The sequence below is a fragment of the Triturus cristatus genome, chromosome 1_2 (assembly GCF_964204655.1).
Source record: "Triturus cristatus chromosome 1_2, aTriCri1.1, whole genome shotgun sequence".
In the NCBI taxonomy this organism is placed as follows: Eukaryota; Metazoa; Chordata; class Amphibia; order Caudata; family Salamandridae; genus Triturus; species Triturus cristatus.
The window spans coordinates 89,736,676-89,751,747 of record NC_140580.1 but is presented as its reverse complement, the minus strand read 5'-3'; the positions used below and the strand labels follow the sequence as shown (position 1 = coordinate 89,751,747).

Genomic DNA, 15,072 nt, shown 5'->3' with positions numbered 1-15,072 from the left:
AAACCCTGCCGTTATCTGCTATGGGACGCATAGTTGTGGCTAAAATGGTGATGCTTCTCCACCTCCTATACAATTTTGCTTAATATTCCGGTAATCCCTGTAGACTGACATTCTGACACCTGAATAAATTACTAGAAGATCTAATATGGCATAACTGGCGGTGGTTGGTAGCCCTAAAAAGTTTTCAGCTCCCTTCGAATGCAAGTGTCTTAAGTGCCCCAACTTTTGAGCTATATTTCTTAGCGGCCCAGCTGCAGTGGCTCACCCGATGTTTAGCAGGGCAGGGACTAGAGGAAATGGGAACGCCTACATACTCTTTGAGGTGGACGAGAATACAATTGCTAACGGCACCAGAGGGGCACCTATCACGAAGGCTCAACTGCATGACCCGCATAGCCTTACAGTGCCTAATTAGACGACGCTAGCAGAGCCGGAATTCCTCTACCTAGGCACTTTCTGTCCTCCTGTCGGGCCATCCCAACTTACCAGACAAGACCTGCAATTATGGGATGGAGTGAGAACTCAGAACTGTTGGCCACCTGTTCGAGAATGGACAACTGCAAGCATTTGAAGACTTGTAAACCAAACATGACTTACTACCTGGCCAGTTCCTTACCCATGCTTCCATTAGCAGACTCTTGCGACACCAATGGCAGATAGAAGTTACAGATCGAACCTCAAATACCCCTATTGATTGCCTGTACACACTGGGTAACGGACATAGCCCACTCACCTGGATCATGAGGGCATTGGTGACCCACAACAAGGCCCTCCTCAAACCTCTATGAGACACCTGGGAAGCCGAGTTCAGTAGGGTGCTGCACGACAGAGTCTCTCAGAATGCCTGATTCCAACTGATACAGTTTTAAGTCCAACATGGAGCTTGCCTCTCAATCCTAAGCTTAGACCCCATATTCCCCACTGTCGCAGACACTTTTGGTCGCTGTGGATCTTCGATGGCGGACCTTGAACATGTTATGGGACTACGTGACGTGTACACATTTTTGGCGGGAGGTCATCCAAATGCTTTCAGCGATCACAGACCCTCGTTAGACAGTTGGGTGCCCTGAGGATTTACAAAAGGATGAAGAAATGCAAAACAGCCTTGGGTTTTATTGATCTGGCCCACATATTAGCAAAGTGGGGGACCACGTTGAAGTGGAATAATGTTACCCCTCCTAGCAGTGCAGCATGGAGCGGTAAAACGATGGTCAGAGGCAACAACCCTGCACAGAGAGGAGGCTAAGGCCCCTTACCACCACGAGAGGAGGATGGCACAGGGCAGGTCCGCTCCCGTCTACAGAGAACCGAGCAGCCCGCGCATGATTAATAGACAGAGTGCATTATTACCGTGGTCTTCTACACAACGTAAACACTCATTCTCCCATTTGTTACAGTTATATTCTTTACCTCCTTTGAGGAAGACACTCTCACGCGCATTATAGACAAGACAACCTAATAGACCGAACCCTCCCTCCTTAGTCTGCCACGGTGCATTTACCACAAAGTTTAATCGTGGAGGGGATATCCAAAGACCTACCCACATCTCAAAATCCTGTAATGTAGATTTCGGTCACAAATTGTAAGTATTTTTACAGATACAAAATTCAATAAAAGTGTTCTAAAAATAAAAGGGTGATAGTGCAATGTTTGGGCTAGATTTAGGCAAGGCCCTGTAGCCAAAGCCGGCTGGGCATGGCTGAAGGCCACGACCAGTGGGTGCTGAGTGCAAACCCAAGTGAAGACACTGCCAAAAGGCAGGCCCTGCTCCCAGAGCTCAATGGGCACTAAAGAAGCCTGTCCTCAGAGGGATATTGGGGTAGGAGCAATTAGTGTAGGGGCTGACAGAAGTACTCCAAATTTTCTAAAAAACACACAGACACACACATCTGTGTGTACACATTATGACAAGCATTCTTTAAGTGCAGTTGAATATGCTTGACAAAACAAACATTTTATACTATGTATTTTTGTACGGTCCAGTTACTCATTGCTTGCTTGCTTTAAATGACTATATTACTTTGTGGATGAACCCCACCACGCTTGCATATTAGACTTATGTTGGATGCAATGTTTTGGAAAATAGTATTTTCTGAAAAGGCCATTTAAGGATTGCTAGTTTGTTTGCTTGAATCATCGTCCCTCCTACAGAAACATGTTTCTAACCTATAGTTTGAAGCACAGCATCGAAAGAATTGAGTGAGATACAATGTCTGCCTGTGAATGGCCAAGAAAATAAATAAAAGCTGCTTCAGAGAAACCCAGTGTCACACATGCAAAAAAATAAACAAGATTACTGTGAATTTTCTTGACAGTAAATTCAATTAATTTTTTGTGTAGTTTACCGCCTCACTGGTCAGCCCCTGTAGTATAACAAGGTGCAGGAAGATGCTCACAGTGATGCTGAAGTAATGACAACCTACTGCAGATGCATCATGAAGGTACGTCTTCCTGCAGAGCCAGGACGGATCCCAGCAGTGAGGAAAGAGCAGAAGGTGGCTCCTGGCACTAGAATGTTGGGAGAGGAAGACACATTCTAATACATTTACGCACTGTTGGTTACTGTAACACATAGCTTTACATTTGATCACACACCAGAAAGCCTTGTTAAGCACTTCAGTGACATCAGCCATTTTTGGAGCATTGCAAATCACTAACGCAGACACTTGGATCCCATGGGATTCTTCATTTATTTGAGCCGGTCCAGTGAATAAATATTTCGGGAGCCTTATAATTGTTCAGTGTAGTACTGCTTTACAAGACGTTTGCAAAATCCCATTGGGTGCCACTCTGCACAACCAAGCTGCCCTGTCGTGTTGAGAAGCTGTGGTTGGCCTCGCCCGCTATTCCCACAATGACTCCGCCCCAGCCGTGGCTATGCTGGACTTCATAAAAACGGGTCTGGCATCTCTTCAGCTTCGATAAAGCACCATCCGCTCGGCACATGTCTGCCCCACAAGCGAGGCATATTGCTGCACCGCCGCCTCGTCACTTGGACCTTTGCGCCTCTTCTTGTACATACCATACGGCATCACTGCACGCTTGTGCAGTACACGCACACGGCTAAGCTCTTTCAGGTGGTTTACATCCACTACAGGAGAAAAACAGGAAAATGCTCACAGTCATGTCATACACTTTAAAATCAGAATCATCGTACTGCCTTCTATTTGGATACATTATAATTTATTCCTCATACCAAAGTTACACTGCCCTAGTTTAAAATCAGTGAAGCACTTTAAATAAATATAAACACATTACATATATAACATTGAGCAGTCCAACAACTTCCCCGGTTAAATGTTTGCGTATGTAAGCAATCTTACTTTTGACATGTTGCACAGTTCAAAGTGGAGCACGTTTTAAATAATGCCCACTTTGATCCTACCTAAACATTTAATGTTTATATTAATAAATTATCATTTGAGTGCAGTTTTATTTGCAAACTCATCAAAATGGGCATGATCCGTTTTAGTTGGAAAAAAGAGAACCAAAAAGAGCAATAAACAAAATAGGATCCACACAAAGCAACTACAACGACTCAGAAGGAAAAACTGTGCCAACTGTAGCGAAGATTAGACAAACCAGTCAAGGGAATATTTTGCATCTCTTTAGATTAAATTGAACCCGGGCCTTAAAAACACAGGACTCCCTAGCAATATTAAACCCCCGAACCCCCTCTGCCTTTGAGAGAAAACAAATCTAGGATGAGATTATCAATAACCTCGAAACCTCACCAGCCCCTTCCATGACAGAGGCTTCCCTGTTTAGTTTTGAACCCTTTACAGTGATCCTAGAGAAGCCCTGGAGATCACATCACACCCTGCACTGTGCCTTAAAAAGCTGCTACCAAAGATGGGACCGCAATTCTAGAATGTCCTTAACACACTGCTCGCCAGCGGTCAATTCTGCTACGCAAGAAACGGGCAAGACTTACTCCACTTTAAAGGAGACCCAGAGATGATCTTGAGCTCCATAGCAGCTAACTGACATTAACTAATGACACAAGACAATGCATCTGCCCCGGTTTCACAACTGCCAAACTGGGCTTCGGTGCTCTATAGGGACCAAAACTGATTTCAAGCAGTTGAGAAGTTTCCTATCCACCATGATTCACCACGACCTATGTCCATGCGGTTCGGATAAAAAAAAAAAAAAGGCTTAAGAAATGACAGGAATTTCAAGGGCCAACTTGAAATGGATTATAACATGTCTTAGTAAATGTAATCAGACATCAGAAAACGAGGTTTAAGGGCCTAAAAATCATCCACTCAGGAATCCTATATGGCGTACCGCAAGACTGGGTTAAACTCCTCTTCTCTACCTACACATATAATAACATAACACACACACTCATTTATCTCTGCCCGGGCAGGCAGGGGTAACCATGCTAACATAAAAAAGTGCCTGCATCACATCTACTATTGGGCGAGGGAGAGCCCTCCCACAGATTAGAAGAGTTAGAACAGGTACTTATATGTATATTTGTTTATTACTGATATTTTAGCCCCAAACTGGAATTCTACTAAATGTCTTGGCTTGGAAATCAACCTTACAACTTGTGGTTGCCAACTGCTAGTACTCTATCTACAGTTACTTGCAGGACATCCAGAGAGTACTTCTACAGAGTGCCCAAAACACAGTGTTTTTCCTCTAGCCCCCATGCTAAAAATCACACAACAAACAAGATTGACCCAATTGTCAATGAGAGGGAGATATATGTCCAGCTGCATCTTAGTGTCAAGCTTTCTTTTACTAGAAAGTATAAATGGGAGCTATGTAAGTGTGAGTTCTCCACAGAATAATTCTGATAAGTGAGAGGCAACTTTTGTTTGGCCTATAAAAACTATTTAAAAAGTGCTCTAGTCTCAGTGAAAAGGGCTTAATCGATTCCAAGTCTAACCACATAATCGTAATTCTAAAATGGTGTAGAAAACTAACAACGGGAGATACTAGGATCCTTCATTTACACCAAGCGAGTAGATGATGGTGAAGTTCCCAAATGCATCACAGAGTCAAGAGGGTGAGTTGCCAGGGGGGCCACAGGGTGTGTTGGAACCTGGGGTAGAATCCTGGCTTGAGTCAGAGTTGGTGGTGACTTATTCTTGTCACCTTCGGAAATAACAACAACAATCAAATGGCACATGGCACATCTAAAAGGAGTGTTATTTTAAAAAAAATGCCATTAAAGTAGTCATATCAGTGCATGATTTCCAAATGTAAAAAATTGCTATCAAAGCTTGCGGCAGCCACATATTGGTTTTATACTTTTCTTTTTTGTAAAATATGCTTGCAATAAAAAAATAAACAGCTTGTCAACGCCGGACATGCTGGTTTTTCCAATGCTTGTTTACCAATGGCAATTTTAATGCAATGAGCCTGACAATTGGGGTCCACACCATCACAGTCCTTTGGCGTTAAGCATATACTTTTAAAAAAAAAACTGCCAATAATGTGACACAAAATATCCTAGACAAACAGCATAGTGATCTAGAAAATGCCTTTTCGAAGTGTGAAGCTGTTTTCAATTAGCCGCTGACACTGGTGCAGGCGACTGCCTAGGCCTGCAGGTCACTTCCTTGGGGAGAACCAGTCTTCGTGCTTGGGCTCTACCAAACACAGGCCTGTCACCAGCACCTCAAGGAAGCCAGGAAGCTGGGAAGAGTTAAACAAGGCGGAGGTGAGAATAAAGGCTCCATGCCTTATGAGAGGACGGCAAGCATTCATGGTGTAGATTTAGAAGTGCACATAATTGAACATGAGCCCTGCTAAGCTCAACAGAGGCTGGTCCAGGTGTTGCTGCCGATGATGAGATCCAGAAGGGACACAGACCGACGGGCAGCGTCAAGAACCCCGTTTCATAGTTTTTCACTTGGTCTCAGACTTACAAAGCTAACAATTCTAAACACAAAGGCTGCTGCCAGCAATTGCGGGCGCTGATCAATTTTCATCAGTAGTAATCAATTCATGCAATTTCTTTTTTCTTAGCATTTATTTACTTAAACAGTAAATAGGAGAGGTGGGCGTGCCATGAAATTTGCACGGACAGCTGCTGTAAGCTGAATACAGCGAGCAGCATCTAAAGAAAGGGGCGCGGCCACCTTTAAGTGGTCTAGCATTCACGATGCTTTGAGCTATTACCAATATAAATAACAAGGCCTTATTTATGTGTTGGTTTTCAAAACACATAAATAAAAGGCATTGTAATTTACAATATCTTAAACTCTCGCAAATGCGAGACCTACTGCATTCCAAATGGTTGTTGGACTTCTGTCCGGGTGTCTCGATAGCTTTCTCCAAAGTAGATACATGTCTCGGTTTTTCACTTGAAATGCTGCTCATAAATCAGACCCTGTTCTGTGATTAGTCTTATAGTGCATTCGAAAGATAGTCATCTCTTTTCCCAAAACAAGTGCTACATTCGATCAACTTCATTCAGGAAGAAGAGGTTGCTGCAGAGCTTAACATGTCATATGCCACACATCATGGCTTAGTTTTGTGGCATGTGCCCTTTTAAAAGCAGTTTCAAAAGCGGCCTTTTGTGATCTACAAATCAGGTGCGACTATAAAAGAACTAGAACATTCACAGCACTATCCCGGTCATGACTCAGTCACTGCCATGTTTTTATACCGTAAATGGACATTTACTATGGATAAAACATTTGCATTTAATATCCTCTGCGAATGTCTAATGTTGTGAAATGAGTGTCGGTATTAGTATATTCGTCATATGTATGTAAAATAGTTTCTAGCTTTTGTGATATTGTAGAAAAAAGGCCCAATACGTTGAATAGTACCGGGGTAAAGATAAAATCACATGAAAAATCACATGCAAGTCATCTGCAATTACGAGAAATACCCCTTGAGGTTTTATTGCATAGATTTACCACCTGCTCTGATCAAGAGGTAAAGGTATGTGCAGGCCTAGTGGTGTGGTTGAGGGAGAAGTTGAGGGGAGTCTGGGAGAGAAAAGGAATAATTTTTCTAGCAACAAAAGGTGTAATGAGACTCGGCTGTAATTATCTGCGCACGCCACGACATGCGGCGCAGAACACCACATACGACGTGCGGCGCAGAACACCGCATTCGGCTACAATACTCACCTGATGCTTTACGGGGCACGCAGTACTGTTTTCCATACCATGCGAGACTTCCTCATCTCTTTTGCCCTCCAGTGACAGGCGGCTGATTTAAAAATACTGTATCAACGCATAGTACAGGGTGGAACGCATCAAAATCACCCTTTCTACTTATTCGTATTCATGATGGCGCCCCCCTCATGAACTGGTTACCCTAGCATTCGTACAGACGGTCTCCACATTGAAAATCGGCATCAGTTACCACGTCTACAGGTCGCTTGATTTTTCAAGCACCCTAAACTTTTCTTAATATTCACTGCCAGATGCTTCTGTTAAGGTTCTATTATTAAATCATACATGGCTTCCTGATGAAGGTACATCGCCGAAACGCGTGTAGGACACAGATTTTCAACAGCCATGCCAAATATGATTGTACTTCAATGAAATGAAGTGACTCTTTTCTGTATAAGCCATGTTTCTTCTCTTAAAAAATAATATAATCCTTGTATGACATTTCTACATATCATATTATGTACAATACGCACTGTGTGAATGTATCCGCATGACTGAATATTTACAGTAGGAATCATGCTTTCACAATCCAGTAGAATGAATTAAGCATATCATTATAGTACATATTGGGATATGGTCTTGAGGAGAAAATTCTCATTCTTTTTCCTCTTTTTATTATTGACAACAGAGACAAAATTGTTTATATAAATAAAATATATTTTTCATACCCAATACATGGGTGTGTACACATTGTTCTTGTAAAATTCCAGGTCCACGTTTTTCAATAAATTTCCTAAATGTTTTTTTCACATTTGAAATGCATACCCCGATTTAGGAAATTCTGTCAGGGGTACCCCTATTTTTGCCAACATGAGACTCGGCTGCTACATCCAAAGGCCCGCATTTGAGGCATTCAGGGCCCCCTTTCCCTCCCCAGGTGTCGTGTCGGGTCGACTCTCTTTCATGAGCCTGGATCATTTGAATATCTGTGCAGAGTGGCAATAGTAACTTAACAACCGGACCACTTCTAGATGCGATATATGTTATTAGAAATTGTATATCGGACAGGCTTCCATGTACAATATTATGATTTGTGAAAAGGTCTAAAGGACCCCCACCCCCCTTTTTTTCTTTTCCTTTTTTTACTCCTTATCCACACGAGGCGTTATCTCGCTGTATGCAGATTGTGCAGGGTCCCTAAGCAGCAGTGGCCTTACTTATGTTCAGGTGTGTTTCACCATAGTGAACCAATCTGTCAACAAAGAGACATGGCATCATTTGCATTTTTTTTTTATATCATAGTGAAGTTAAGAAAACATGCCTCATTTACAGAACGTCCCCCCACCCCCCATCTTTTTATAACACTTCACTGAAGCAGTGTTTTGAAAAAAACCGATGCAATCCGCAAATGTGGGTCACTTTTTTTACGGTACCCGAGCCAATTTTTTATCCCAATCCAACCCTGCGGATGGGTTCAATCCAGGGGCGCTGTGAATTCTGTCACTTTCAAATGATTCTTGCGAATCCCATTCCGTTGTCGCAAGTCATAAACTCATAATCAAACCCCAAAGGTGCCTAAAGAAGCTCCAATTACTAAACACGCCACACTGACCCAAATAAATACCCATAGGCGCTAAACAAATGGAAGTCTAACGGGAGCCTGTTAATCTCGCCAGCTTTATTTCAGGGTTACACGGCGGGCAGGGAGGGGACCGGTTCCTGCCTAAAGCCTCCGTCACCACGCCTGCCTGGGATGGTGCGAAAGCCCGGGTTTATGCGTTTCTCCTCTGAAGCGAGGGGGTTTTTAGGGGATCAAATGAAAAATGAAAACAGGCTGCGACTCGGCGGCAGTTTAAGGCCGGGGCTCTAACCTCAGAAGCTGACTGAGCCCTCGGCCATGTGGCGTGCAGCTGGGGGCGAGAGGCAGGATGGGGGGTAAAGGGTGGGGGGGTATGATTGACATTTTATCAAACAGCGGGGGAGGCTGCCACCCCTACGCCTAAACAGAGAAAGCCACAGCATTCCTTGGGCAGGCCCCGCCTTGAGAGCTTGGCTTCTCGTTTCCTGACGTGCGCCTTTTGATTCGTCTTTCTAGCAAGGCTGGGGCAAGTACCCTGCAGGACAAACTGGAGAGCTCGCTAATGCAGCGCCGCGGCGGCACGCTTCTGTGCGCTCGACGCTGCACGCCGCAGGCGGAGCATGTGGCTCGGTGTGGTGGGGGCGTCTAGCAGTCTTCTAATAACACCTCTAGTAGCGTCTAGAGGTTAACACGCGCAGTAGAATTAAAAAGCATACTCTGAGGCACTTACCGTAGTGAGTATCAGGGATGTTGGTGGACCCAGACTTACAATGACTGCCGAGGCCTCACCATGCCAACTGGGTCTGCCTATTCACCCGTACAAGAGGGCCACCCTGCGTCTCCAGCTCGGTTCTGGATGCCCCCATCCTTCCCTACGTTTGGATCCGGCTTTGGGGGTTGGAATTCACAAGCACATCTCCAGCCAGAGGCCTGGACTTTCTACCACTCCCCCCTACTGGCTCAGGCAAGCGGAGAGCTTCATGGACTTTTAAGGTTGATGAACACTTAAGAAGAAAACACAGCATCTGTTCTATGCCACACCTGAGTTGTGACCGACGGATGGCAGCGTGAGACCAGCTTGGCAAGAATACTGCCAAGGGCTGGTTATAGGAGGGGAGAGGGGGGCTTCTAGGAGCAGGAGCGTACTGTTGGTGCGTCGTGTTACAGTTGTCTAGAAAGGTGGTGCATCTTCAAGCCTTTGCTTAATTGGGGGGCTGAGATCCTGGGTGACTGGTATCAGTTACTGATATGTGCGGGCACCAAGGTGATATCCAGGAACAACAAGTCCCATATTAAAAATGTCTGTCCCCTAGGCACGACCTAGATTCAGGCCTCCCAGTCTGGAACAGCCTTGGACGTATTATCCATTTTGAGCTATTTCAAGTCGACGTGGTACCAAGCAATATTCTTTTACATGTTAGACCTAAAGAAGCGGGGCACACACAACAGCCGACATGCTTAAGCTATAGTGTCGTCCAGCAAAATAGTACCAAAAGACAGCGTGAACAAGCATTGATAAAACCTTTTCTTTTCGCGGTTATGTACATTGCACTTGAAACTTTAGCTTTAATTTCCAGAGCTTCGTAATCACAAATAATTATTGAGAACCTGAGAACAAAGACCAGCGGTGGAAAGAGCGGTGAAGGTAGGTTAAATAACAAATGAATGGTAAGGTAAACTGAGAGGTTACTTAGTGAGACAGAGATGGAAGAGATGAGGCAGCGAGAGAGATGTGAGGTAGAGAGAGAAATGAGGTAAAGAGAGTTATTGAGAGATGTTTTACAGACATGTAGAAAGAGGTGAATTAAAGACAGAAGAGGTTGAGAGACAGGTGAAGCAGATGAACGGGAGTCCCAGGAAGGGGATATGGAACAGAGCAGTGAGACATGAGGTTATCGACACAGCTGGGCTACAGAGAGAGAGGTATAGTGAGACAGAGATGCAATGGTAGGTCCAGAAAGTGGTAGATAGAGTCATCCTTACCAGGGGCTACTGACCACTGGGACCATCTCTTAAAACGTCTCTGGGGCCAACAATGAAAGGATATTGCACAACGAGTAAGAGGGAACGGGGAGCAGTGAGCCAAAGCAATGCACGTTCAACATGTGTGCGTGAGCCGAGGGGCAACCAAAGACTGCATTCAAACATTCCTCGAAAGGGATGATGAGCGGTGTGCACCAGAAGCATGCAACTACTAAAGGAACGGGGAGAATATAGATCCTAGCCACCGAACAAACATCCGAAGAGGGGAGAGTTACAACGAAAAGTGTGAAACGTACCTCACTTGCCGAATATACCAACAGGCAACAACTGTGTTGTGCAGGAAGGGGCCTGGACACAGAAGCACTAGTACAGCTACTGTCATTGTGTCACTCAAAATATTTTGGTTTACGTAACTGCTGAAAAATATGTTACATTAGATTGTTGACAAAGAAAGCTAGTGGAGGGGTTAAATCCCTGTAAAGGAGTCAGAGTATTGTATATTAATAAATAATACAGTCAAGTAAGGACCACACAACATGGCCTCCTGCACCCGAATGCAGAAAGTGGCTGACTGGGTTAAGACCCTGGCAGTTCTGCGCCCATGGTCTGTGGTCCCAAACATTGCTCTTCTGTCCGCAGTGCCTAGATGAGCTCCATGGACTAGCTTTCTACAGAGTATGCAGTTGAAAGATATCATTCATGCAGAGATTTGGTGCAGCAATGATCAACGTCATGGCTGGGATCACCACTCTATGACACCGACACAGTTCCTTCTAAAGCACGGGTCACGGTGCACAAGAGAGCAATGACGGTCCTAGTTTGGATATCAAGTCTGAGCTCCTAAACCATTGTGGCAAATTTAAGTCCAGGTCGGCAGTAGTACCAAACATTTCTCCTCACAACATCCAAAGCCTGACTCTACCTTCTAAGGACAGGTGGCATTTGTGGGATAGGGCCCCTTCCAGACATACCTGCTTTGGGATTCTGGTTAAGGCGGGCATACTTGGATTGCTCCAGCTTAGGCAGGCACTTTTCAATATCCACCCAGGTATATGTGTCTGGGCACAGCAGATCAGACGGGCGGTACTGTCCCTAGGAGAGAAAGGAGCACTGTGTAACCACAATGGCAGATAAAACAGCATTGCTGACAATCAGATAGGGCATTAATGCCTTAGAAGCTAAGACCTGTTCAACATTTCACACAAAATTATATGTATTTTTATGACAGAGATTATTCAGTAGACATCAAAGGCTGGATCACCAAGGCATTATATACCAACAGGGCCGAAATGGCCGTAGCGGGCATTTTCCCAGTGAGGCCGCTAGGGTAGGGGCCGGTTTCGGCCCTCCGGGGGGCCGTATTTGTTACTGGGGGCCGGCAATATCGGCCCCCTGTAACAAATTCGGCCGAAATCGGCCCTAGCGCACAGCTCGGCCGTACCCCCCCTCCTACCCCTAGGGGGCCGGGCAGAGCAGTTTGCCATGGCCGATTTCGGTGCCCAGTCCGGACCTGTATACCATACCAGTGTTGTAGAAGTGGACTCCAGGTTGCTTGTGATCTGTAGAAGCATACTATAACATAACATATATATGCACACATCAAGTAAACTAATATAGAACAACCTTAAAAGGAACAAAAACACTCAAAGAAAATCACATTTGTGCAAACTAATTTGAAAACTAACTTTGAACTTGCATCAAACATTACATTTGAATGCCACACAATTATTTGGAAATAGTTAATGAAGTACAGATTTCTTTTTGGAGGGGAAGTAGTTTCTATGACTATTTGTCATTATGACCCTTGAAGAGCTGCTGCTTGCTCAACTCTCTCAGCTTTTCACTGTAAGCCTCTGTAGTTTTCTTACTCTCAGTGGCAGAGACAGCACTGCATGCCATGGTCTTAGGGAAGAGGAAGTATCCGTTTAGATTCTCACCTCCTTCTAGGTCAACAGATACTGTATAAAGTTCTGGACCTTCATGTGATGGCCAAAAGCATTCTGGGTGCTGTAGACTTGTTTTGCTTCAATTTAATTAACAATGATTAGTTCAGGACTGGAGACAGTGGGCCCGATTCCCAAATTTTAGTATGAATGCGTATATCTTCAACATCTAGGTGTTCATATTTTTGCTTTCATTATTTCTAAGAGGAGATTTACACCTACATGTAGACATGAGAGCCTTAACCTGCTCAAATGAGAGCGTGGACACTCCTACAACAGGACTTAAAAAGAGTAAAATTACCATTAGTTACTTTCCAACCAGGGTTGAGATCTTCTTCAAGGAAAATGTAGGGGAATTCAATAGTCTATTATTTTATTAAAGAAATTAAAATAATTTTAAGCACAATACTAATTTAGGACTACTTGAATATATAAAATATACTAACTCTTACAATTAACTTTGTACTACATTGCTTTAAATTGTAAACCCCTTTAAACATATTGATATGCATGAAATGTATAAAATGTAAAAATATTTAATAATATTTTATTAAAATTACCTATCCTCACAAACATTTGCATTTTTATTTAATTTGCAACAAAGTTGGTTACAATGTATGATCAATTATTATGTTTTGACATTTTAAACTAACATTTGAACTGAAATTCCTTTCAATGTAAGTATGTTAAATTAAAAAAGTAATACAATTGAACATCAATTATCCTTAAGTTTTTTCAATTTACAAAACTGCATGTCACTATATAATACATTTAGAATTAATTTATTTTACATTATTTCCTATCATGTTTTAGTGTTATAGCTTTCCTCCATCATTTTCTATGGGAGTGTGTTGCAATACCAGTGATTGGCCATGTGTGGTGTTTGACTTACTCGAAGGCTAGGCTAGAGTACATTTAAGGCTATTTTATTGCTATTAGTGCTGCAGTAGAATTGAAGAAGTTACTTGCCTTCGGTAAAACGTTTTCTGGTATGGACTATCTAACTGATGATTGTTCTTATGATAGAGACTACTAACAAAACATTCCTCACCTTACAATAGATAACCAAGCAATACCTCTCTGGAAGTTGGTGTGCACACTGGCTCATTTCAGTAAATCCGGGAGGACCGAATGGGCAAAACGCCCATCTGAACGGACCTGACTGTCCAAGCAGTAGTGCTTCGTGAGCGAGTGGAGTGATGCCCACATAGAAGCTTGGTAGATGGCCAGGACAAGTATTCCGCACGCTAACACAATAGTTGCGGCCTTGGCCCTGGTGGAATGGTCTTGCCAGCTGTCAGGTGGCTGCTTCTTAGATAGTGTGTAGCATATCTTGATGCAAAGTAGAATCCATAAAGATATGGTTCTATTTTGCACAGCCTGCCTTTCTTTGCTCGTATGAAAACAATAAGGAACTGATCGTCACTCCTGGAGTCTTTGGTACGGTCAATGTAAAAACAAAAGCTCATTTTAGATCCAACCAGTGAAGCCTCTCCTCTTCCTTGGATGGGGTGGAGTGAAAAATGTCAGCAACATGATGTTTTGTCCGAAATGGAATGGAGTCACCACCTCTAGCAGGAAGGAGGTGCGAGTCCTAAGAAATCAGTTTGTTCGGGTAGAAGCTGGTATAGGAACAATTAACTGAAAGAGCTTGAAGCTCACTGAACCTCCTGGCTGATGCAATGGCCACTTAAAAGACCGTTTTAAGAGTCCAAAGTTTCAGAGACCAGCCATTAAGATGATTTGGGCCTGGTTGGTCCTGATCCATTTGAGAACCCGAGGCAGGAGAGAGATTGGCAGAAAAGCGTACATGAGTCTTTGGTTCCATTCTAAGCAGAATACGTCTCTGAGAGAGAGTTGGTTTAGAAATTCAAATGCACAGAAGCAATGACATTGTGTGTTCTTAGCTGTGGTGAATAGATCGAGCCGAGGTTCTCCCCATTCTCGGAAGAGAGACTGCGCCACCTACTGATGTAGACGCCATTCTTGACCTGCAAGTCATCGATGGCTGAGTGAATTATTCTGCCCACCCTGGCATCCAGAGATCCTGCTAGGTGCTGAATGACCAGGAAGTTGTCCTTGCACTCCAGACAATTCCAGAGTTGCAGGGCCTCCTGACACAGTCAAACCCCCACCCTGCCCTGTCTGTTGCAATACAACATGATAGTGGTGTTGTCTGCCCACCTGAACAAGCCTTCCCTTGATGGACGTGAGATAGGCCTTCAATAGCTCGCAGCTCTAGGAGATTGATATGGAGCTGGGATTCTGCAGAAGGACAGAGTCCTCTGATCTCTACCTCTCCCAACACAGAAGTTTTGCATCCGCCATCACGGTCAGCTCTGGATGGGAAGGGAGAGGGTTATCTATCTAGTCATCCCGCATTTGTTTTCCCCGCAGGGAATCACAACGCGGTCATTACAACGACCGTGTTGTGATTCCGCATACCATTACTCCGCAAGTCGGAACAACGACTTGCGGA

The 15,072-nt window shown here is 43.9% G+C and overlaps 1 protein-coding gene across 8 annotated transcripts in view; it reads right to left on the bottom strand.

Annotated features, from left to right (window-relative positions):
- Nucleotides 1-2,671: 2,671 nt before the first annotated feature.
- ATE1 (arginyltransferase 1) overlaps nt 2,672-15,072 on the bottom strand; it is a 409,370-nt gene continuing 396,969 nt past the window's right edge. For all 8 annotated transcript variants that reach the window (XM_085602676.1, XM_085602719.1, XM_085602709.1 and 5 more), the window contains 2 exons: nt 11,622-11,742; nt 2,672-3,091 (listed from right to left, as the gene is read on the bottom strand). In XM_085602676.1, coding sequence (XP_085458802.1) covers nt 2,913-3,091; nt 11,622-11,742 — 300 coding nt within the window. In that variant the 3' untranslated portion in view covers nt 2,672-2,912. The remainder of the gene's footprint in view (nt 3,092-11,621; nt 11,743-15,072) is intronic.